We start from the raw sequence: 25,134 nt of genomic DNA on the forward strand, positions 1-25,134 counted from the left end.
AATACGATTGTCTTTGTCTTTAGACGCGAACGTCGGTCTATACACTATTTTCAATTGTGAGTTCAATTTTTTTGAAGGTTGGGATATTGCATATGTCGTATATTGCGAGAAATAGAGGTATAGGGTGGGTAGAATAGTTATTCCCATCAAGATGCATCACTTTTAAATAAATGCTTAATTCTGAAATGACAAAAAAATTGTCAACTTAGTTATTCCCATCAAATACTATCCTAATCCTTTAATTTATTTGGAGTAAGTACTAGTACTAATCTATTCTAAATCCTAAAATGTCAATAGTCAGCATGATATAATTCCCAAAAAGCAAGTCAAAATTCATTAACAATACCATCGTGATCTAATATTAAATTAATCAACTGGAAATGCTTCTTTATTAAAATAATATTTTTAAAATGTTAACAAAGAAACAAAAAAAAAAAATTTTAGCCAAGATCCTTTACTAAAGTAAAAAATGCAAACACAAATTAACCCCTTTTTCTAAATTCTTCACTCAGTGCTGCAACAGGAGTCACCACATATCCATTTATTTCATCACTTCACAAACCTAATTCATGAAAACTGATAAGAAACCATGAAATTCTTAGAGAAGAAGAAGAAGTGGATATTCATCTTCCTTCTGATCTTGATCACTTCACTATTCACTATATTCCTCTTCATCTCCTACATCACCACACTCTCTTCAATCCTAGCAATTTTCCAACAGCCTCCAACCATGAATGCAACCCCTCCTCCTCCCCCTCCAATCCCTAGATTCGCCTACCTGATCTCGGGATCCAAGGGCGATCTCCCCAAGCTATGGAGGACTCTCCATGCCCTATACCACCCGCTGAACTACTACGTTGTGCATCTGGATCTTGACTCGTCTGCACAGGAGAGACGGGAACTTGCTTGGCGTGTGCGCTCGCATCCTGTGTTTGCAGAGGTTGGGAATGTGTATATGCATGACAAGGCCAATTTGGTTACCTATAGAGGGCCTACCATGGTGGCTAATACATTGCATGCATGTGCTATTCTTCTCAAGAGATACAAAGATTGGGACTGGTTTATAAATCTTAGTGCCTCTGATTATCCTTTGGTCACTCAAGATGGTAACTTTCCCTATCTAATTATTGGAAAATTGGTTGCATTTTGATGTGCTTTTTAAGTCGTTCACCTCAACTCTGAAATACTGTATTTCAAACTGCTTTTGCACTTTGTTCGTCATCTTAACGATTTCTTGTTACAGATCTCCTGCACGTTTTCTCCACTTTGAAAAGAGATCTTAACTTCGTTCACCATACGAGCAATCTTGGATGGAAAAAGTAAGTTCAATATAGTATTTCCCTTTCTCAATTGCTGATGATAATTTGTGATAAATAAAATAAGTTAAATGTTTAGTTTGCATGATTAAATCGACAACATATGAGTTTTAATCACCCCGAAGTGTTATTTATTCACTTATCCTCCTATCTACAAATACAAAATCCTCAAAATTTGTACCAATTTATGCATTTTAGTTATCATCCTTCCAATTATCCTACACCACAATCAAACAATCCACAAAATTCTATTTGTATCTCATCAGTCTATCTCATTCACCAAATATTGCAGAGCCAGAAGAGCAACGCCTTTAATTATAGATCCAGGGCTCTATGAGAAAGACAAGTCGGACTTAATACAGGTCAATTCTAGGAGAAAGTTACCAACGTCGTTCAAATTATTCGACGGTTAGTATTACTCCTTAAAGAATGCAAATAGATTATTATGATTATTGTCTTAATTGTGTAATAGTAGTTCAATTTTAAAACTACTGGTTACACGATGTGTTTAAAAAACCTGCTGCGGTCATGATATTTTCCGGCCATCTTTTAAAATGACCCAATGATCGAAGGTGCTCCTACCGGCTGACCTTAAGGAGAAATTAGGTTGCTCCACCTAAATCCTCCATTGATTGATAGGATTTGAGGATGATTCCAACTTTAGGGTGATAAATTAATAATTTCAATCAAATTGAATGATTAGAGTGCAGCCTGTATTATCCATCAACTAAATCCTCCATTGATTGATAGGATTTGAGGATGATTCCAACTTTAGGTTGATAAATTAATAATCACAATCAAATTGAATGATTCGAGTGCAGACTGAGTTATCCATCACAGACCACATGGATCATTTTATCAATAACGGTGCATTAACACGTGACAGGTTCGGCTTGGATGATCTTGTCACGTGACTTCGTGGAGTACTGCGTATGGGGTTGGGACAACCTCCCAAGAACCCTTCTCATGTATTACACCAACTTCATTTCTTCACCCGAAGGCTATTTCCAGACAGTTATATGCAACACTCCACAGTTCGCGCAGACGGTCGTAAACAACGACATGCACTTCATTCCCTGGGATAATCCGCCCCGACAACATCCTCGTACGGTCTCCCTCAACGACACAACAATGATGATCCGAGGCGGCGCCGCCTTTGCCCGGAAGTTCAGTCAAGACTCCCCTGTGCTGGACAAGATCGACGCGGAGTTGCTTGGAGCAAACAATGAGAGCTTCGTGCCCGGTGGTTGGTGTGCCGGCCAACCTCTTTGCTCCCGGGTCGGGAATCCAACCACGCTCCGACCGGGTGCGGGGGCGGGCCGATTGCAGACCCGTGTCGACCACCTTATGTCGCTGGGCAAACGCCAACAGTGCACCTGAATGTTTTGATCATCAAATGGAAACATAGGCTTATATATTGTTAGTTAGAAGTGTCGTCGGTAAGGAAAAATATATCCTATTTTAATTTAACGTCTAGAATTACATCATATAATATCAAACTAAGCTGTGCAGTATCAACAAAGCTCAATGTTCTATAAACATTGATAGTAAAGTATGATTGCTTGTGAAAATTATCAAATTAGGGACGGCGATTAAGGAAAAACCCAAAGCTATATCAACTTGCGAGTTTTCTGAGATACAGCGGATATCGACTGAAGCAGAGGAAAAACCATACTTGATGCAAGAATTATTGCCTTCGGAAAAATGAATTGCCTAGCCATTGTCCTATATCCACCTCTCTGATGGGGTTGTCAATTTCCTAAATGAAGCATGTAGAATCATGACTGCAGAAATAAAAGTTAGTAAACTAACTCGTATATATATCACTAGTACTAGTGGATGGCGGAGCTCACCACAGCTATGCTTCTATCCATTACTTGTCCAGCTTCTTTTTTTGGTAACATAACAAATCTTCTGAAAGTTTTAAAAAAGCAACTGTTAGTGTAATTGTGTTGCTTCACCCCATCAATGATTTATTTTCTTGTTTTTCAACATTATAATATTCATCCATTCTACAAAAGTTCTTTTGAAAATATTGGTATAAATTTTATACCAACACCAAAAATCAAAATGGTGCCTATCATTTACAAAACCAAAACCAAAACCAAAAGGTCACACTAAGCTATTTATTGAGCGTAGTATTAGTATTTCTTTGCTAGGCTAAAATTGATCCCAACTCCTATTATTGCATATCCTTTATTTCAATTGTGTTTTTTTAACAAATTTAATTATTTATTTTAATAAAATGCGTAATTTTTTTTGTCACTCCATTTGTTCCTGAATTTAGTTCAAATATAGATAGTAAAAAAATTTATTTATAAGGAATCAAACAAATAAATAGTGCAAGAGATGGGATAAATAAGGGACAAAATCGTGGGTATTGAGTAATGATGAAAAAAGGCCAATGAATAGTATCGTTTCAAAGGATGACTAAAGGACGAGAGGTGTTGATACCCTTCCACCCAATTTCAGTATAAAATGAAGACATTGGACTCTGGAAAAATGAAACAAAATGTTGATTTTGAGTTGAAGAAGTGAACTCAAATAAGAGAAACTCTAGGGTTAACTACTACATAATACAAATAGAAATATTCTCCAAAAGAAACAGTAAACTTTGAGAAAATAGGTACCTTGACCAAAAGAAAACACCAAATACTTGCTGAAACTATTAATTTGTTCAGATAATTCAAAATGAATGTCACACACTGCTTTCCAGCAAACACATGAATCTCTTTTGAATGTCATTATAATCCAAAATCCACTTCTGCTCTCCTTTCCTTACCGCTTGAGTTGCCTCCTGGCTAGAGCAGGGGCCTTTTTTGGGATGTACACCTTATAACTCACCTATATAAAGATTCAAATCATAGAAATAGAAAAGAGTTACTATAATTTACCATATGTTAGATATAATACACTCAGTTTAGCTCCATCAATAGATATAGCGACAGTGTTAGCCTAGTTGATATGTGGAATTCAATACACTCAGTTTAGCTTCTTTAGATTTAGTTGAAATTTCAGCGTAGTAAAGCCTAGTTGGCAGTAGGATTTTATGTGCGGTGTTTCCTACGCATAGAATTTCGGCTACTATCTTGTCTTTTCAGTTCCGAGGCTAAAAATATCACTAGTATTTCCCCTTCAATGTACTATAAATAGAAGGAAGCACCCAATCAACCAACAAATAGGTCATTATTACCTGTACGAGTTCGCCTCCCCTCATCACTGTCATTGTTTTCTGCTCAAATTCAGAACTGTCCTTTGTTTGTCCTGAGCTATGCTCCCCAGAAATCGGCTCAGCATTAGAAGAACTTGCTTTAGTAACTCCAGCTCCAGGACTAACGTCGTTCCCTGATTCAGCTTTCATCTCAGCAGCTGGAGAATAGGAATTCTTATCTCCCTTCGAACATTCTACGAGCGCTGATGCATTGCATGGAGGTGTGATGCTCGGATTAGCCATTTGGGGTTTCTCCTCAATGTGTTCACTATCCGGGAGAGTCACAATTTCTCTTTGAATTGCTAGGAGCCCATTTCTCTGATTCGTTTCTTGATAATCAGAGATACCATGCTCTATTGGAACATTCTCACCAATATCAACTGTTCTATCGGGAAGTGTGGCCACATTACTCTCATTATCTTTCTCCACCACATTGCTCCTTGGACGAGTTTGGGGCATCCTGCGAAACTTCCTCAAATTTTCCAAGGCTTTCTGCCTCAGAATTGACTCCAGATCATCCCCTCCCGAAGCAGCAACAGGAACAGATGTATCAATCTCTTTCTCCTCAGGTTTATTTATGCATCCTTCTGACTGATGATGATCACCATCATCTATTCCAGATTTTCCCAGTTCGCATACTTTGTCACCAGCAACGTTTTCTAGGCATATCCTGTCACTGAATGAAACAATCGATTGGTCACCTGCCTCCATCTTACTTCCCCCTTCATTACTGTCGATACTTCTTGGAGAAGGATAATCATATTCATCATACACAATCTCTTCTTTATGAGGATCCATCTCCCATCTACTCCCATCTTTATCATGGGGTTGATCAGCAAAAGTGATAACTGACCTCAGGCGTCTAGAGTTGTCGACAGGAAAATGTTCCCTGTCACCCCCCCTACCGATTGAAGTACAACTTGGACTCCTATCTTCGTGCTTCTGCTTTCCCTTGCATGATTGCCTATGTTTCAGCCTCTCTTTTACCTTAGCAGAAGCTACTTTATTCCTTTGAAGCTTATCATCTCCACTACTGCTACTACTTCTACTTTGCGACAAGGAGCAGCTTTCCGAATCTGAGCCTAAAGAACTGCTCGCAACCTTTCTTGAATTCTTCTTTGAGGATTTCTTTATTGGCTTACTGACATGATCTTTACCCGATCTTTTCCTTTTTCGTCCACTGGTTGTATCTACATCACCAGTGGTGCTGATATCTCTCTTGCGGCGTTTCCTTTTTACATCTCTTAAGACAACTCGTGACCTTCGGGACCTCCTCGTCTTGTAATCACTGACATCAGTGGATGATGAATCTGAATCCGAATCTGACAAGGGAGAGTCATGACGACCACGCTTGCTAGTTTTAGTTAGCCTTCTCCTATGATCAGTTTTCAAAGTGGAGGATCTATGTTCCAAGTACAACGAGTCATCATCGGAAGATGAGCTAACTGAATCATAACTTCGGCTCCGCTTCTTTGATTCCTTTCTTCTACCCTTCTTCTGTAAATGCTAACCATTAACATATCTCACCCAAAGTAGAATTCATTCATAGAATACAGCAAAATCCATCCCAATAAAAGCTCATTCTACAATTTATGTCGATATAGACGGGAAAAAAGTAGAAAAATGAAAAAGGTCCAAAATTTAATTTCAAAATTAGGGTTCATCAGCAATTTAGTTTTTTTCACATTAAAAAAAGTAATGTGTAGTCGCATAACACATAAAATTCGTTCTGAAACAGGTAAATCAAGCTCATAAACGTACAATTAAACACCTCATAATCGAAAATTCAAGGATTCTTTAATTAAGAAGAGCGACAAGCATATGTTGATGGAAAGCAAACCGAAAAAGAAGAACCTTGGATGAAATTTTCTCGCCTCCCGACTTTGATTTAGAGGAAGCCTTGCCTCCCATATTTCTGTATTTTATCTAGCAATTTCACTATCTTGTTCCTCGTTCTTACTGAAAAAGATATAATCGGGCAGAGAACAAACCCAATATTAATTTCTTAATTCAAGTGTGCTAATCCAAGATGACTAATTTTACTGGTGTCTTAATTTATAACTTTTTATTAATAAACTCATATGTTAAGATTTAGTGCTGGTCCTAAAAATCAGAACTATAGAATTGGTTTGAAAATACAAAATATTTTTACATCATTTATTTTTCAACTTTCATTATTTTAATTATTTGGTAGTACTAATTCTCTGTAAAACAGTTTTACTTTTATAATTCAATATAGTAGTAATATTTTCACTTTGAATGGCATTTGATTCGAGTAGTTAATTAGGAAGTCACAGCGACATTTCATCGAACAGGTATACGGCAGCGCAGAGCCGCACGTGTTGTCTTCTCCTTCCTCGCAAGCCATGCACAGACACATCAGCTGCCCACCATAAACCCCTCCGCCGCCAAGGCTGCGCCAAAAATGCACGGCCTCAGCTCCTCTCTCCGCTTCCTCTCTTCCAATTCACCCAGATTCCTCTCCACACAGACTAGTCTCCGCTCCGCCGGCCCCATGGCGTGTCTTCTCAAAACCCGTTCCGTAATCCGCTTCAGGGGACCCGAAACCATCAAGTTCCTCCAAGGTCTACTCACAAACGACGTGCGGAGTTTGGACCATCCGGAAACTGTGCCGGAGAACGCTGTTACTCCTAACATGTCGGCGGTTGCGGCGCCGCCGGTCTACGCCTCGATGTTGACTCCGCAAGGGAGGTTTCTCTATGATTTTTTTCTGTATAGACCGCCCCGTTCCGAAGAGAAGCTCGATCGCACCGGGTCGGGGCCAGGACCCGACTCCGGTGAGCTGGAGATCTACGCGGATGTGGATGGATCTGTCGTCGACGAGGTCTTGGCTGCATTGAAAAAGTGAGCAGCTTTGATTTCTATTTGAGAGTTTTTGAAGAATTATTTCATTTGATATGTCTTTGCTCGAGAGTTACTCCTACTATATTTGGAGACTGTGATGTGTGTTGGCAACTTACTTTGTGGGCAATGGGGAGTTCACATGCTACTCCATAAGAAATGGAACTGAAATTGGATGCTTTTTGATATCATATAGAACACCTTTATTGGATGTGGATATGTTTGAGATTGCGTAGACCAATAACTTGCAATCCTACAACTCAACTTGGGATTAAGCATAGGTGAAACGGGGTGGGTATATAGACATTACTTCGAACTGACTCATTAGAATTAGACGGCTGGCAGTGCCTACATAGCTATATGAACAGCATCAGTTCAACCATATAACTCTTCTAGTTCTTGATATCATCTTAGGCTAGACTTCTTACCCTGGACTATTTGATTAAATTTAAGAGTTGGAGTACTTAATTGTCTTATTATATTATTAGCAAACTGAGAAAAGGTCATTCATTTTATAAATATTCTGTGTAGTTTGATATGGAATTATACAAGAGCATTGAGAAAGTGAGAGAGAATTAAAAATTGGTGCTTGGGATGTCATTTTTCTTCTTTAAGAGACCTTTAGAACTTTATTGGCAAATAAGGTATGCTTTTGGATGTTTCCCAGATAAACAATTTTCTTTAATGTAGATCTTCTAAAAGAAGATGAACAGCATCTTCGATAAAGTAATGCTGTCATCATATCATCAGACACACTTATGCGCATGAAGGTCTTATATATATGTGTCACTTTTATGTTCATGATTGCCAAATCTACAAAAAGGTAACTATAAAGGGGAAACTAATTGAGTATTGAGTTTAAAGAGAACAATTTAGTGTATCTTATTCCAGACAGTATAAAAGCTACTCCTTTTTATTTATACAATGGCTTTATTTTAAATAAGTTGACCAAAAGCATGTTTTTGCAATTTCTGCTTAAGCTTCAGCACCTTTGTGATGATAGGATTAACATTTAGTGTTTGCTATGGTCATAATTTCGCAGATATCGCTTGAGATCTAAGGTCGATATTGAGGATGTCGGAGAGGATTTTTCTTGCTGGCAACGGTTTGGTCGGGGCCTTGAAGGGAAGTCTTCATTTCAGGAGGAACCAGAAGCTGATTCTGTTGGCTGGGGTGGTACGGTTGATCAGTCTGGTGTATCAGCTTCACGAGGAAATAATGTTGGTTGGAATTGGAACAAGGATCCACGATTAACTTGTCTAGGATATAGGGGCATCTTTCCATCTAATGCAACACGTATGCTTCTTGTTTTAGCCCTCTTATCGCAAAATGCAAATTTGGCATATTTTATTGATCACTTGTCACATGTGGTTTTATATCACATTATTACCTAATAACTTGTCGGTTTATTGGTCTGGTGTATGAATCTATTTGCTGCAGCACCTCTAGTCGAGGAGGACAAGGAAATGGATGAAGGAAACTTTCACCTTTGGAGATTAGAGAAGGGAGTTGCCGAAGGCTCTTCTGAGATTCCAAAAGGTGTAGCTCACTTCGTACTCCAGTTTCGTATGCTATATACAGGAATTACTTTTTTCTGAGCAGATTACTCAATGATTCTCTACACTATTCATATTATATCGACATTTTGCAATTGCTAGATTATTAGTCTAAGTGTGAATGGTACTTCTAATACTCTGGATCCCAATTCCTAGATTCATATTATATTGACACTTCGCCATTGCTAGATTAATAGTCTAAGTGTTAATGGTACTTCTTATGCTATGGATCTCGACTCCTATCCTGCTATCTGGTTTCTTGAACTCCTTGTGGCCTGATGAGTGATGTGCAACAATTAGCGATTCATACTGCTATTTTAAGCTACAAATTTTATGTGTTGGGCCTGTTCTAACTGTTAATGTGCTTTGGATTTTAAGCTACAAATATAAAATCCTCATCATTTCTTGTAGGTGAGGCAATACCACTCGAGTACAATCTTGTTGGTCTAAATGCTATAAGCTTTGACAAAGGATGTTATGTTGGCCAAGAACTTATTGCTCGTACGCACCACCGTGGAGTAATCCGGAAGCGTCTGATTCCTGTGCTATTCTTGAGTAGTAATGGAAAAGGTAAGAAGCCCCAACTCTTGTGCAGTTCTAAAGTAGGCAAGCCCTTAAAGTGTTTCTAGGTGATTTAGTTCAATAATTTATGCGTTTGATCTAATTCAGAGGTGGAGCAACAAGTATCTCCAGGTTCAGAACTGATAGAAAATGCCTCTAAAAAGAAAGCCGGGACAGTCACAACTGCACTTGGGTCTCGCGGTTTGGCACTTATACGCATGGAGGAAGCTTTCAAGGAGACAGGTGCATTAACCGTCAATGGCCAGGAAGATATCAAAGTCGAGACCATTAGGCCAAAATGGTGGCCATCGGAGTGGTTTCTGCAACAGCAGACTGCAGCTGCATAGGGGTTTGTATGCAACTTCATAGCTATGGAAATAATTGTGTCCCTTTTTGCTAGTCATCTAAGGAACATATTATATATGAGATGATGCTCAATCACTTGAATATATGTTAATGTGACAAAAGTTGTATGCCTCTCGCAGATACGATTGTTGTCACTTGGTAAAAGATTTATTCATCAGTTCTTTTTAATACAAAAGAAATGCTCAAGAGTCAAAGTTGGCAAGCAAGAAAGTAGCAAAACACAAGTAAACATCAATAATTTTTTTTTAAATGGTTCCTTATCTACCCCGTAAGTGTTCTTATAATATTGTGTTTTGTTTCGCCTTCCTTCCTTCCTTATCAAACGGCTCCATAATTAGTCGTGTTATTTACCAAAATTATTAAATAAACAAGGAATATAGTACTAGTGTTATTTGTATTTATCAAACTTGGCCCAGATATGAGTAGAGGTACGGGAAGAGAGGGACGAGGGCGGACATAGGGATGTGGCAAAGGACAGCGTGTTGTCAATATTTAAACAGTGAAAATAGATAGTAAGAGAATCGGAGACTTTGAGTGGAGAAATAGGGCGGTGGGAGGGAGAGAGGATATGGGGATTGACTATTGAGCAAAGAAACGGATTGGGATCCCCCTATGTGGCAAAATGCATCACAAATATGCAAAGCTTGGTATGCCTTACTTAGTAGTACAAGTGATTATAATGTAGTAGTACTATAATATATCTATCACTCTCTTATGGAGTATCTTTTTAGGCTAGTAAGAAATATGATAAGGCTCATTTCATGTATTGGTTATAGGGATAAATTCTGTAAATTCAGTGAACTAATAAGTATTTTTAAGTTCATGTGCGTGAAAAATCTGTCAAACCTAGGAAATGCATACAAATTACCCGGAGCAGGGAAAAAGGAGCAAAAGTGAAACAAGGTGCAGTTCTAAAAGATCTTATTTCAGAGGGCAAAAGTGACAAATTATGAAGAAAGAAGCCCTAGGGATCTAAGCCTCAGCTATAAAAGGGGCAACTATCTTGAAGAAGAGGATTCGACACCAGCTCCACATACTCCTTAGTTTCATTTCTAGTTAGCTCACTTCACACGCACTTAGCACCGATGGGAAATTCTGTGCATGCTTGGCGATAGTTGGTTTCCGTGGTGTTACACCGTCCTCACGATCTGTTTTTTTTATTTTTTGTAGTTTATTTCTCACCGTGAACTTCTTTGCTGGAAGCTCGGCGACTGCTTTTGTGTTTGAACCTTATTTCCGTGGTTATGGCAATTTCTATTTTCTGTTTTACTTTGGTTTCTGATGTTTGATGTGGGTTTTACTGATTTTGGATGTTTTTCGCAATTAACTGTTGAATTGGAGTTGAGATTAGTTGAATCTAAGTTTGTTTGTTGAGGAATTGTTTGAATCGGAGTTGAAGGAGATGGATCTGAATGTTGATCGGTTGGATCTGGAGTAGATTGTGGTTTCGAGAGATGAATCTGATACGTACTTGTTGGATCTGCATGGCTATGTCTGTTGCTTTCGATTTACTTGACCTGGTAGCTTAGATCTGATAGTTTTCTGTTTAATCGTAATCTCTGAAATCTGATCCATATTTACTCTGCTTTTGATGCTCTATTTTGTTCATGTTCATGTTTATTTGGTGAAGAAGATGAAGATCGTTAATAGTTAGACCGAGATTCGTTGTTTGTTTGCTTTTTGCAGCTTTTTCTGTTGCTAGCTAATTCGGGAAATCTGTTCTGTTGCTTTTTCTTGCTTTGTTGTCTCACCGTTTTAGGAAACTTTTTTACTTGACCCAGTAGTTTGATAAACCCTCTGCAGTTAATTTCAAGTTTCGAATCATGAATGTGTTTGCGGTTCTTTGTTCTTAGGTCTAGTACTTGAAGCGCTTTTAATTCTCGTGACCTAATAGTTTAAAATTCTTGACCCACTTGTTGCGTGGCAGTAGCCAACCCCTCCTAAAACCCTCCAAATGCATGCTAACTCATTCGTCCTCGGGGGATCGATCCTTTACTTCTCTATACTAACCAATAGTGTAGTGGGTTGAGGTTTTGAAGAGGGAAAAGTGTGTCCAACGACCGAATTCTGAAGGTTTAAAATTCTTGACCCACTTGTTGCGTGGCAGTAGCCAACCCCTCCCAAAACCCTTCAAATGCATGCTAACTCATTCGTCCTCGGGGGATCGATCATTTGCTTCTCTATACTAACCAATAGTGTAGAGGGTTGAGGTTTTGAAGAGGAAAAAGTGTGTGTCCAACGACCGAATTCTGAAGGTTCCACGATCTTCTAGACCTTGTAATCTAGCGAATCCTCTGGACCTAGGGATTTGTGATATATCAATAGTGCAGTACACGCTCCTTCCAGCTACACTTCAAAATACATGCTCTTTTATAAATGAAGACTGAAAAATGTTGTACACATTTGTGTGATTCTACATATCACCTCCAATAATATCCTAATACAAACATATTGTTTGAAACAATATACAACTAACATCTATTACATACTAATGCTACTTACCTTCTTACTCTCATAAGCTAGAGGACAAGGATGGTTGAGCCTCCGGCCAACAACAAAATCCATGTAAAAAACATACATCGTCAGAATTACCAGGAGTATATGCACCTAACTAATGTAAACTGAATCGGCGTTGTGGGACAAGATCATTCCTGAAAACAAACATTACATTTCATAGTCACTGCAAGTTTTCTATATCAAAGAAACATTCCACAGTCACTGTAAGTTTGTTTAGTTACCATTTTCGATTAACTTTTTCACCATCAGCATGCCCAGGCTTCTGTGATTTTGGCTTTGCATCCTTTAACTTACCCTTTATATCTGTTTTCCATGCTCCGAGCTTGTTTTTCATATTCTGCAGTTCATCTCTAGGACTCATCCGAACTAGACTAACTGACTTGATCTTCATAACAGCCCGGACTTCATCAACAAACTTATGTTTTTTCGGCTCAAGCTGAGGAGCAGCTAACTCTAAGCCGCCCTTGTCCCCACATGTAGAAGCTGCAGTACCCTTGCTGGAATATTTGATGAGAGCACTAGCACTGGGATTCTGAGAAGAGGCCTCCTCACAATCATAAAACCGAGGTGATTCGTTATCACAGTATTTTTCAGATATAGTGCTACATTTATCAGCACAGATGCTTTGTCTTGCGGCAGCCAAACTCATCTGTAACAGAGAAAACAAGTGAATTGGTAAGGACAAACTTATTAGTGATCTCAACTTTCGGTAATGTGTAGACACTACAGTAATGAGTTCATACATGCAATCGAGTAAGAGCATATTAACAGTACTCTGTCCACCTTTAATTCTGCCATTTAGAATTTATTAAATATGGAACTACACATTACCCTTATTTCCATCCAAAACACATAAAATACCGTTTTAAAAAATTCACAAATTAAAAGCTAAATATAATCCCTCATCTACCCACCACCCCTGCATATTTAACCCCCCGACCTAGAACCCTAATACCTGTCTCCATCCCTCCCTCAAACTCCAAACGCAACTGATGGGTTGACTTCGTATGAGATCTTCTTACTTCGATTCCTAGGGATTTACTGCACAGTCTCATTTTTTAAATTAACTACTAGTACTATATAATTATTTAATGCTTTTAATTTAGTTTAAGTTACACTATCAATTTATGTGTATTGTGTCAGAAAAAAAATGGAACTAACAAACACAACTACAATGTGATGTGGGACCCATTACAACCACCATTTATTACAAAGTAACAATTTCTTAAAACTTGTGATTGTCCAATTTGCGTCACTTATTCCCGGACGAGGGAGTAATATAGTAGTATAAGCTAATTCACAATGGCTTTCAGTCTCAAAAAAGAATCAACTTACAGCTAATAACTCACTTGTAATGATGCCATCTGATTGTGCAACATCTCCTCCATGGATTTCATCTTGGATTCACATTCCAACCTCTTGGCCTCATACTGTTGTAATTTCTCTCTCAAGACAGCATTTTCTCTTTCCTTTTTTACAAGAGTCATTTCTGCTATCACTAACCTCTTTTGCAGTTCAATAGCAGAAAGTGGCAGTTCTGTTAGAACATCCTGCTCAACAGAGAAAATCTTTGAAATTTAAAATTTGAAGTTGGCAAGTAAATTGAGAGAAGTGATAAAAGAAAACAGAACTCACATACCAAGAGACTTTACTGATTGAATAAAAGGAACTGACTTTTTATGACACAAGATAATAAAGTACCTGCATTTCAGAAATCATCATATCTGGTTCTTCACTGGCATTGGATTCTTCCAATTCCTGACTGTTACTAAAATGCCTTCGTACCATCCATCCACGAATTGCTACACAAGTGAATACTTTTCAAACAGAAAAGTTCGTTGGAATTATTCATCCACAACTAACAGATTGAAGCTTTACCAGATTGTAGTTGCAGAACTGCCTCATCCATCTTTTGTTCAGCAACTTGCTGCTTCAGCTTTAGTAAAGCAATATACTCTCTTCTCACGATTTCACCACGGACATCTGCAGCTATATATTTGTCACACTACAAGAAAAATCATTTTCATATTGCACACATGGAACTGTACTAGAATTCTTTATTGCTTCCTATTCCAAGAGTTAGTGAAAATAAAAGGCCTCCATAGTCAGGTCTCAAAGCTAGCTGAGCAGTGAACATAGGTACCCTTAGTACTAACAAATAAGCTAGTTGTGGCATGCATGCAGAGCTCTTCTTGTTTGGTTAACTCATTCACATTTTGAAAATGGCTGCTCCAATTAAAAGTAGTGGACTCTAATCATGATGATCAAGAAGGTATGGCTTACATGATTGCAACGCGGTACTTCCCCCCTTAAGTTTGAGAATACTCCGATGAGCCAGATGACGACGGAAGCATTTCTGTATCTCAAGAGCACCTGTCAGAGTTTCTCCTCTAACATCTTCCAGAGCACCAATCTGAAGTCAATGACAATTAAGACAAGATAAAGCATCACCAGATTTTATAACTTCAAATAAGGAATCTATAAAATACTTCCACCCTTTGAAGTACAAAAGTAAGTGTTAAAACCAAAACCATAAAAATGTATTAGTAGAAAATTATAATCTCTGAAATAAAGAGTTACCTGTCCTGCTCGGAAGAATAACTTTGTATAACCAACCTGGTACATTTCAGGTTGGATATCAAACTTCTGTAGAATGGCTATTGAGGTATTTAATGGATTTTGGCATATGTTATTCTCAGGAAGTAAGATCCCATACCTATAGCCGGGCAGAGATATTATGCACAAATATGAGGTAACTATTAGAAGTGAAAGTAGCAACAGCTTACCTTCTTGTGAATTCTTGATGTGTCATCCGGGTTGGGTACCCAGATCTTGAGATCCTAACAACTTCAAGAATGCCACAGCATCTAAGCTGCTCTGATACAAGATCTTTCTCGAATTCACCATGAACCTTCTTACTATTTGGCTTTATACAACGGACAAAATGGGGAGTTGTGCTTTCAAGCTGCTGCATTAATTTAAAAAGCTGGTCCTGCAGCCATGAAATCTTTAAAACCTTTTATAAATCATATCAAGTGTGCAAAGAAATTCTGCAGCACTTTTAACCAAAGATTATATAGTCATTGACAAATCTACATATGAAGAAGCATTGTTTTAATCATAGGCTATTGAACTGAAGAAGACTCAAATCAAATTATTTGGTGAATCATGTTAGTAGAGTGCACTTTCTTTTGGTTACTGAATGACTCAAATAACGATATGTAGATGTTGTCACAAAGGTGAAGCATGGAAAATGAAGAGGACTACTTGATGCACCTTGAATTTTGTTATCACACTTTGCTTCTGAGATGGGATCATTTTAGAGGCAAACAATTGAGGCAATTGGCTGTTACACAGTGAGAATAACTGTATGATTTCGGAATGCAATGGATCTCTGTTCTTTTCCAGGAACTCCCCGGTGTCATAGAGAACCTGAAATTAACATCTAATTCAATTAACAAAAGTTTGAACTAACAAAACATGATGGACCACATACGCCTGATGTAATGCTTTAATTCCAGCTGGTCTAATTGACTGTTTGTGGAGCAACGAACGTTGGCATAACTTACACTTTTGGTATGCATAACAAGAAGATACAGATAAATAACAAAGATTCAATGACATGGTAAACTAATCATGCAACGAACTATGGCTTCATATGTTCAGGAGAGACATTCCCAACATGTACGCACAGCTGTATAAACATTGACCTGTATATACAGTTCTAGAAAATAAAAAAGGAATGGTAAACTAATTATGCACATAACTAATATTGGATTAGGTCATGTATGTGGAGAAGATTGATTACACAAAGGTAGTACGATTAAAATCGAATGTCACACTCATGTAAACACACAGATACCAGATCGAACATGCTGCCATGATCAGATAGGTTTCTGTTGGAACTCTCTAAGAGTATAGCCATAGAACTTACCTCTCCAGCATAATGGCAAACAGTAAATGCTCCAGCCCCATCTCCTTTAAAACAATAATTAGCACTGAGGTGCTGTTTCAGCTTAGCAGCAAAAGTTAAACTTGTGGCTTTGGGAAAATTTGATTCTTCATCCAATAAAGATACTAATCCAAGAGGTTTCTGTTTCAAAATAGCAATGTGAGCAATGAATGCACAAAGTGAAAGAGAATGAACCCATCATAGCTGAGTTTCAGTGTTATAGCAGGCACATATAGCTTTATTAAAATGTACAACACACAATTTAATTTACAAGACATCTTGGATTCAGATAAAATACTTCTGCATTAGTGAGATTCCTCAACATGGGAAAAAGAAATACCTTCTCAAAGAGATTGAGACATTCTTGATTATCTACAAAATCTACTTTTTCCCAGTCAATTCCGTCCGACTCATATTCCTAACCAACAGAACAAAAATTCAAAAAATAACAGTAAGCAAGTAAGAACCAAATCATTATAGTAGTATAAAACAATAGACATTTCATATGGAACTACACCAGAATTTATGAAACTTGAAAACCCATAAATACGTAAAAGACACTATAGAGAAGTAAATAGATCAAGGACATATAGCAGCAATCAAGAGATGGATCAGATTAACTACTTCGTCTTTAGCAAGTCAAAGTGTGTTATCATTTTGAAGTACCAACTGACCCGGTCCATGCCATTTTGAATAAGTGTTGTATGTATAAGATGCATTACCTCTTGCTCAATTTTAAAGAGATGTCGGATAAAATGTTGTTGGAGCCTTTCGTTAGCGTAGTTGATGCAAAACTGCTCAAAGCTATTTTTCTGGAGCCAGGAAGTACAAAAAAGAATAAGAGCTAGGACATTTTAAAATTATAAGAGGCAAATGACTTAATAGTTAATATAGTTTACCTTAAATGATTCAAACCCATAAATATCTAAAATCCTTATTGAACTTCCAGTGTGATGCTTGACCCTTGCAAGTGATATGTTGATCTTTTCTACTAACCACTCAAACAAGCTTGCATGGATTAACTTGGCTAAGGAGTCTCTCGCATCAATTGCCTAAATTGAGTGGAGAAAATTCTTTGATTGAGATATAGCATGTGAAAGGACTAGCAAAAGAAACATGTCTCCTCATGTATATCCACAAAGAAGTGAATCTCGGCTAATAAACTACCTGTTGTAGTGTCAGCTTTTTGGCAACTTTATCTTTTCCAGCTTGTATGCTATGTGTTGATAGAGCATGCATTAACTCCGGAATACCACAGCCGATCAGGTTAGCAGCGTTTTTAACAGCTGTGGATATGAGAAAATAACTCCAAATACCTTAGCCAAAAGTATCAGGAAAGTAAGAGAAGAAAGAAAAGACATAAATTTGTTCTCTATTTGAGAAGGAGGCATGGTAAAAGACATATCAATAGGTGTTAACAAGACAAAAATCAACAAATTTTTAAGTCCCAAGTACATGTAGCAGCTGAAAAGCATATAAGCAGATGTTTCTCAAATGAATGCACACTGTTGTAACTCCAGAACAAGCTTGTACAAGAAAATAAATCCTTGTTTGGTTTTTCAGTATTTTACTGTTAACAGACGAGTCATGAATATGACAAGGGTGGTTACATGTAATTTCGCATTTTATATGTTTGTTGAGAAGTTGATAATGGAGGGACCTTTATCGCATACCTGTGACTAGAACAACTGATTAACTTAGACAATCTCAAAAGTGATAGGTTTCGCTGTGATATGTAGCTTGAAGCTTTAGTAAGTTAGAACCGTCATACTTCAGGTTTAAAAAGATGTAATCTTATAGAGAACTATCTACATACATTCGAATTTCCAAATAGTAAAAGTAAGCAATGAAATGCAACGTAAAGAAGATGAGCATTGTGGTCACAGAAGAAGAAACTGGATTCTAAACAGCATTATTATAACTTGAACCTAATCAGGAGTTTAGGGTCAAGGATGTGCTTCTATTAGAAGTTCTTCAGTTTTAGAATTTTCATGTAGAAAACAAAATATCATATTTAGACAGCTACTAGTGTTCATCACAAGGGTTTATATAGAACAAGCCCATAAGAAAACAAGAGGAAGACAACTAATGAAATGCAGGTACCTTCATTGGCAACAACCTCTGTGTGGTTTTCATTGTCAATGACATGAAATGATATGTTTCCCAGCCACAATACTGCAGCAATCATCTCAAAGGCCTGCTCTTGGTCATCTTTGGATATTCCAACAATATTTAGAGCTTCCTATTACAAAGAAATGCATAACAGGCATTAGTAAGACTTTTGAGCAGTTCAATGATGAATTATTGAAGTACTTTCTTGAGTGACCAAATTTTGTAAAGTCGTGTTAATTTGAAGTGATTTTCTTTAATCCAGATTCAGAATTCTTTCCCAGAAAGAATAATTCAAAACTCTTCAAATCAAATGCAAGAATGTTAGGTAATGGAAGGAAGATAGCTAAACTAGTCGAATGCGAACCCCATACACAACATTTCTGTTTGTTGACTGGTTCTGGCATATTACCATAAGAGTAGAAAAATTCTGGCCATCATCAACACCATGGATCTCTAAGCAATCACTCTGATTGAGATAGGTGTAATCACAAGCCCTTTTTAACATCAGTCTACCTGAAAAGGAAACAATATGGGTAATGTAAGTGATAAGTTACAGTAGCATAAACATGGGTTAATAAGTGCACTACTTCATATATCTTACAAGGAATATGGTAGCAATAAAATATTTCCTTTTGTGTGTGTACCAGAGAAGGAAGCAAGATCTGTTAGCTTGGTTGATGGTATAATTCATTCATAACTATGATTTGCCTTGCTTATTTTTATAAGATTAAAATATAGGGAGTGGGTCAACTAAAAACTTTTTATTGTGAGAGAGTACATTGATCCTATAATATGCAACTACAAGCTTGTGAACACTGGAAATGCCAGCAAGACTAAATGTCTAAATACACTTTCATGTCAAATATATACATCTATCATCTGGGACCAAAGAAAGGAATAATTTTAGGTGTCACCATCTTCAAACTTAATGTTGAACAACCATAGTAAGTTTCACAAAAAACCACAAAGGCATTTCCATTATAATCGCATTAGGCACACCGTTTTAGCAGAATGGCAAAAAGCTATCACGCTCACTACAAACCATCAATAAAAACCTTATAGTAGCATATTCTTTGTTTTGATTAATGTTTCTAAATAAATGTCTCATACTTAAAAAGTACACGAACAATAATTATTTTTATGCGAAAAGCAAAGGGAAAAATAGTGGACACCAACAGAATACGGGGCATAAGTTGAAAACAAACCTTGGAGACAAGAAGGAGCCCCAGCACAAAGCTGATAGAAAATATGGTAGGACCTCTCTCCTTGAGCCAACTGAACAACTCTTGACTGATACAATCAGATATTATTTCGAAATGTTAATGTATAAAGGAGATATAGTCGAGAAGATAGCTGTCATTATGTCAGATAGGCAATTATACCTTTTCAAGTAGGACTAATAAATTCATCCAGGGATAGAGGATAGGGATGTAAAAAAATAGAAGAAAATAAGTCAGTCAGCTATTTCTTAAAAAATTCAATTGAGCAAGTACAAGTATGCTTACAAGTCTGTATTTTAGCACCACAAATTTTTCCAGTATCACTAAAATGGATTTCAATTAACTTTCCCTGAAACAAATTTGAAATACCATCAAGTCAGGATTCATAAAAATAAAAAATAATGTAGGATGCCTTCTCAATTAGGACATTATGGGCAGAGAGAACTTACAAATCGGCTGGAGTTGTTATTCCTAGTTGTTTTAGCATTGCCAAAGGCTTCCAATATATAGCTTGTTTGCAGAAACTCAGATTCTATTCCACCGTTACTACCTCCACCAAGTGCAGCCAAATATTGCATCACTAACTTGGCAGTTTCAGTCTTCCCAGCCCCACTCTCCCCACTGTGTGCATAATAAAACATAGTTCGATTTCCAAAAAGATATCCATACTTTAGAATCTATAACATAAGCAATAACTCTCTGCCAATTTTGAAAAAGGTTAAACCAAATGAAGAATTATTTTGCTCATTGCTGCTTGCTTGCGGGATTCCTTATCCTCTGTACTTATTTTTATCTTTCACTAATAAAGTTTTGCTTCTTGTGTTTTATCCACCCAAAAGAAAGGAAAAGAATTTAAAGCAGCAGGATTAAAGAAACAAGTAATAGCATCAGAATGAAAGCAGAAATGGAAGCTGAGAGGCAGGAACACTTTGACAAACCTTATCACAATGGACTGGTTTCTTTTATCTGCAAAATTAAGAATATTAGCAAAACTAAATGTAACTTAACACCTCGAACTAGGTGATGTCTATTATAAGGAGCATTCGAAACTTTAAGGTATTGTAAAGTGCCTGTCATCATTTCACAGTATGCTTTGTCAGCAACAGCATAAACATGAGGGCTGTCTAGGAGCTTCTGTCGATAACCGTTAACAAAGTCATCCCCATATAGCTGGATATCTTTGAAAGGATTGACTGCCACTAAAACGGGCCCTGCCTTACTCTAGGTAAAACAGACACAAGAAATTGCTCAGAAGGATAGACAAAATGTGCACACTAGGAAAATGGTGGATCACCTCTTACATATACTATGTCATGAGAAAATCTGTGGTGAATATTATGAAGAACTGAAGGCTCATTCAAATGACTAAGTTGGATAAGATCATCCACCCCCTGAAGAATGTCTGGATTGGCAGGAAAAATATTCAGTTTGTTGAACGTGGAAACCTATAACAAGAAGTATGCTGAACTCTTTTAGTCGGATTCATCATAATTACTGTAAACTTAAGAGGAATGTGGACTAACAGTTCCGTTTGTGAGAAGGACAGAGACTTCATCGCCTGAAGTAGATTTCATTTCTCCTGATTCCCATGGGCCATTAAGTAGCCGACACCAAACAAGAAGTTTCTGAAATAAATTTGGAACTAGAGGCTATTAATCAGATCCATGTAGAACAACAAAATGTTAATTATACACAGATCAAGAGTTTACTGAAACCTTAACATACTAAGCTAAAGTTTGTACATCAACTTACCTAAGCTAAAGTTTTAGTGTCCGAAGCATAAATCTATAAACCCCATCAACCAAAAAATACCATGGTGTGCATAGAGGCACAACTGGGACAGACCAGGGCAAGTAATACTAACAAATGAGCAATCACAGTTCTGACATTTGGCACACAGATAAAGGTTCAAGATCAGTGAAGCAAAGCCTCTTAGCATACAACTGACAAAAGACAATGCATAGCAGACTAAGTCAATAATAGGGTGAAAACAAACACCTGAGTTGATCACAGCAGAGTTATTATTCCTTTATTCGCCGAGGTTTAGCATGTTATGTAATTTTGCAGGATATGTGATCTTGCTCAATTAGTGTATGAAGGTTTTCTTCTCTCAAAATCCATGATAAATCTCAAAATAACAGTACAAGCATCACAAAAATGAAACGAACCCCTACATGTTTGATAAAATACTCCATATCCATGTTCCTCTCGGACTCCCTAAAGCTCGACCCTAGGGGAGGGTTGGCAAGCATCTCTACGGACTTGGACTCATCTGAAGCAGCCATGGGGTAGTGTGATTCCCCCTGTTTCACTTTTTTAACAGTTTTGGCCCCAACACTCTCCCACCTAGAGCCTTTGGAATCATCCTTGTTCGCACAGTTTAATGAGCTCAGCTCCATCACTGCTTCAACAATGCCAGGCAGCGCTGCCCGCCTGTTCGATGGAAGGCGAGTGCGAGAGGTCGGCCGTGCCGGGAGGGCTGGAGGCATGTCGTTGGGCTTCTGATCGTCTCTTCGCCCCAGAGAATCCAGCATTTCCTCTAAGGAGGTCCCAGTTGAGGACATTTTTGGGAGGAAATTCAACGTAAATCATCCAATTCCAATAAGAATTCTTCAAACAACACAGCTATATTCAGATTTCGAACAATGTCAGGGGCGACATTGTCCAAAACATGGCCTAAAACCCTAACCAGAACAGTATCATAGACAAATTAAAATCGAGCTATCGCAGAAATTAATCAGTACACATAGGCATACATACATGTGTGTTTATATGTATGTAATTTTGTGAATGCATATCGCAGGAATTCGTTTTACATAACAAATTCCGATAAAAGAAAAGGCAACATATTTTCTGCATGAGAGGGATCGGTGGCGATATGCAGCAACAGAGAAATGCCACAATAATATTTTCAGGAAGGATTGGTTCTTTTTCGGATGAACTTAGAGGCGATCATCGGAAGATGCACGTCAAAAAATTCAGAATGAAAATTGAAGGAGAGGTCCCAAGTCTTCGAGGGAAATGAAATCAGTTCGTTGAGTTTGGCAAATACGAAAGTTCATAACTAAAAATGGGTTAATTGTTCATAATTTGCTAATCATATGAAAGTTTTCACTGCAAAACATATCTTTATGCATTTATTACTATATTTTATTTATATAGGTCCTTATTTTGATTTCATAAATCACCACACTTATATATTTCACCTCAAGATATTCTTTGTACATTTTTAATTGAGTAAGATAATTAAAGTTTCGTTTAAAATAGCCAATGAACAAATTTAATATTAATATAAAGCATCATTTTTGGTCTACACTATGAGAGGGTTTATATCTATGTTAAAGCATGTTAAAACCTCTTTTTATGGTGTGTTTAGTGTACAGTTCTAAAGATTTTGATTTTTAATGTCCCTACTAAATTGAGTCATTTTTTATAGACAATATAAAACAACCCAAAAATTTTGACTCAAGGTGAGATGGAGTACTAGTGTTTTCATGAATAGAAAAACAAAAAGATACCCATGGCAAAGACTTACTATTTGAGAAACAATTATTTTAGTAAACTATGCGAAATAAAAAGCATTATGTATTGTAGTATAAAAAAGGTCAAAAGAGGTGGTAACAAAACTGTTTTAACTATTGAACGTATTAATTAAAAGATCAAACTAATAAAGTTGTAACTCGAATACCACGAGTTAACATGAATTAAAGATTAATGACATCAAAACACAACAACATTTTGAAGTAGAATTCAAAAACTATGGCAAGTTTGGATATTACTAGAAAATATAGAGTACACTCAATGATAACCGTATCCATAAAAAGTTGAAACAAGAACAAAACTCTCAAGGGTGGAGGCCAACATCTTAAATCTCAGTGTCAGTTGCCAAGAAAAGTAACATAAAATTAACTCAAACCCTGAAACCCCTACTGTTTCTCTTTCCTCTTGCCCTCTCAAACTTCCTTCCTCTGGCTCGCACATAAGGCTTGGTGTGGCTGTGTGGCACACCTGGAGCAGGACCAAAGTGCTTCACAGCTTCACGAGCTTTAGGAGAACCTCTCAGTAGTACCTGAAATAAACAAACACAGTTTAGCTGATGGAGTATTCAGTTGAAAAGGTTTAAGTAAGAATGAATAGTATGATACCTTATACCCTGCAAGGAATTTTAAGGTATCTATGCTACCAACTAGGATTCAGAGATAAGTAATATTACATCAAAAAGCTAAGATACAAAACAACATTTAGAATTTTTTGGATCAAGGGCATATATAAAACTAAACATTTTTGTCCTTTAAAAAGTAAGGCATTTTTATCAGTTTCTAAAGTCAAATAATGAACAGCTCAACAGCATACAAGAAATATAATAATGAGTGAAGTTGCTTCAAGATTTTCAAGAGCTAGACAAAGAGGATGAATTACCGTGTTCTGTCCAAGAGGGGCTCTAAGAGCAAGCTGGTCAAACGTAAGACATTCACCACCAGCCTTCTCAATCCTAGCTCTGGCTCTTTCTGTGAACCTCAGGGCAGTAACCTTCATGGCAGGGATGTCATGCACCCGAATATCATCGGTTACAGGTCCTACAAGAACAGCTATCTTGTCCTCCTACCAATAACAAAAAATTTACAATCATTTGGACATTAATTATGCACTTACAAACTAGATAGGCTAACATACATGATTGAAATGGTTACTATGGCCCCCGAAAATTACCAAGCATGAATAATGAACTGTGCCAACAAAGTATTTCAATTAAACATTTACATCAACACATCTCCCAATATTGGACATGGCAATACATGTTAACTAACAAAATACTAACATATACTACAAAATTTCCAATTAATTTGCAAGTATTAATTTAACTAATTACAGTAGTCCATAATAAAGCTGATATGAATAGCACCAACACAAACAATTAAACAAACTAGAAGGCTCGCCAGCGTAATAAAAAACAAATGACTACCTTGTTCTTCATGAGCTGTGCGAGCCGAGACAGCGAAAGCGGAGCTTTGTTCACCCTGCTCATGATTAAACGCTTCAATATCACCTTATTGAAGCTGCTCGAGGTCCTCCTCACGAGAAACCTATACAACTATTACATACAAAATACAAATTCAGATTAATCATGCGATGAAATCTGGCGAGAGAAGATGAGAGCAAAACCTTCACGAGAAGCTTCAGGTAAATGTCATTGGACTTAGGCGCAGTGCGCTTGGTCTTCTTGCACTTGCCTCCGGCTTCCAAATCAATACCCTGCACAGAACACAATCGAACAATTAGAGAAAACTGAATTAGCTCAATCACAAGGCTCGAAACAGAGATCGGCGGCGCACCATGGGACTACTTCCGCCGCGCCTGCTAGAAATGGAGTTCAATTACAGAGTAGATCTACAACTAGGGTAGCACAAAAGATTTGTAAAGCTTATTTATAGGGTTCGGAGTTGGGATTTTAACCTATTGG

At 37.4% G+C, this 25,134-nt stretch overlaps 5 protein-coding genes across 13 annotated transcripts; 2 read left to right on the forward strand and 3 right to left on the reverse strand.

The window, feature by feature from the left end:
* The first annotated feature begins 464 nt into the window (after positions 1–464).
* On the forward strand, positions 465–2,919 carry LOC121767715 (beta-glucuronosyltransferase GlcAT14A-like). Its single transcript, XM_042164039.1, has 4 exons — positions 465–1,106; positions 1,244–1,319; positions 1,609–1,724; positions 2,203–2,919. The coding sequence occupies exons 1-4, from the start codon at positions 590–592 to the stop codon at positions 2,694–2,696; spliced, it is 1,203 nt and encodes a 400-aa protein (XP_042019973.1). The 5' UTR covers positions 465–589; the 3' UTR covers positions 2,697–2,919.
* On the reverse strand, positions 2,553–6,577 carry LOC121767714. 2 transcript variants are annotated; one of them, XR_006043185.1, is made up of 6 exons: positions 6,382–6,577; positions 4,510–6,024; positions 4,099–4,160; positions 3,170–3,230; positions 2,992–3,100; positions 2,553–2,692 (listed from the first exon to the last, which is right to left on the reverse strand). XR_006043185.1 is itself a non-coding variant. In XM_042164038.1 (5 exons), the coding sequence occupies exons 1-5, from the start codon at positions 6,436–6,438 to the stop codon at positions 3,095–3,097; spliced, it is 1,701 nt and encodes a 566-aa protein (XP_042019972.1). In that variant the 5' UTR covers positions 6,439–6,577; the 3' UTR covers positions 2,753–3,094. The 2 variants fall into 2 exon arrangements, 1 of the variants encoding a protein (XP_042019972.1); XM_042164038.1 differs by lacking the exon at positions 2,553–2,692 and having other exon boundaries at positions 2,753–3,100.
* A 221-nt stretch (positions 6,578–6,798) lies between these two features.
* On the forward strand, positions 6,799–10,047 carry LOC121767716 (putative transferase At4g12130, mitochondrial). The gene is made up of 5 exons (XM_042164040.1): positions 6,799–7,392; positions 8,432–8,685; positions 8,830–8,928; positions 9,357–9,515; positions 9,615–10,047. Exons 1-5 carry the CDS (start codon positions 6,953–6,955, stop codon positions 9,851–9,853), a joined length of 1,191 nt encoding a protein of 396 aa, XP_042019974.1. The 5' UTR covers positions 6,799–6,952; the 3' UTR covers positions 9,854–10,047.
* Positions 10,048–12,219: 2,172 nt separating this feature from the next.
* LOC121768903 (myosin-2-like) lies at positions 12,220–22,744 on the reverse strand. 8 transcript variants are annotated; one of them, XM_042165513.1, is made up of 26 exons: positions 22,434–22,744; positions 21,842–22,357; positions 21,197–21,298; positions 20,975–21,118; positions 20,744–20,894; positions 20,612–20,639; positions 20,123–20,294; positions 19,959–20,022; positions 19,836–19,849; positions 19,659–19,743; positions 18,863–18,966; positions 18,445–18,583; positions 17,509–17,657; positions 17,241–17,393; positions 17,064–17,153; positions 16,682–16,759; positions 16,324–16,482; positions 15,666–15,821; positions 15,176–15,381; positions 14,970–15,105; positions 14,673–14,802; positions 14,268–14,372; positions 14,091–14,191; positions 13,739–13,939; positions 12,611–13,038; positions 12,220–12,523 (listed from the first exon to the last, which is right to left on the reverse strand). In XM_042165513.1, exons 2-26 carry the CDS (start codon positions 22,235–22,237, stop codon positions 12,484–12,486), a joined length of 3,531 nt encoding a protein of 1,176 aa, XP_042021447.1. In that variant the 5' UTR covers positions 22,238–22,357; positions 22,434–22,744; the 3' UTR covers positions 12,220–12,483. The 8 variants fall into 8 exon arrangements, with proteins under 8 accessions (XP_042021447.1, XP_042021450.1, XP_042021448.1 ...); XM_042165516.1 differs by having other exon boundaries at positions 17,509–17,627; positions 21,848–22,744; XM_042165514.1 differs by having other exon boundaries at positions 21,848–22,744.
* A 673-nt stretch (positions 22,745–23,417) lies between these two features.
* LOC121769368 (60S ribosomal protein L18-2-like) lies at positions 23,418–25,099 on the reverse strand. The gene is made up of 5 exons (XM_042166156.1): positions 25,007–25,099; positions 24,837–24,926; positions 24,637–24,765; positions 24,093–24,275; positions 23,418–23,742 (listed from the first exon to the last, which is right to left on the reverse strand). The coding sequence occupies exons 1-5, from the start codon at positions 25,007–25,009 to the stop codon at positions 23,584–23,586; spliced, it is 564 nt and encodes a 187-aa protein (XP_042022090.1). The 5' UTR covers positions 25,010–25,099; the 3' UTR covers positions 23,418–23,583.
* Positions 25,100–25,134: the final 35 nt, after the last annotated feature.

Source organism: Salvia splendens, chromosome 15, assembly GCF_004379255.2.
Source record: "Salvia splendens isolate huo1 chromosome 15, SspV2, whole genome shotgun sequence".
Taxonomy (NCBI): domain Eukaryota; kingdom Viridiplantae; phylum Streptophyta; class Magnoliopsida; order Lamiales; family Lamiaceae; genus Salvia; species Salvia splendens.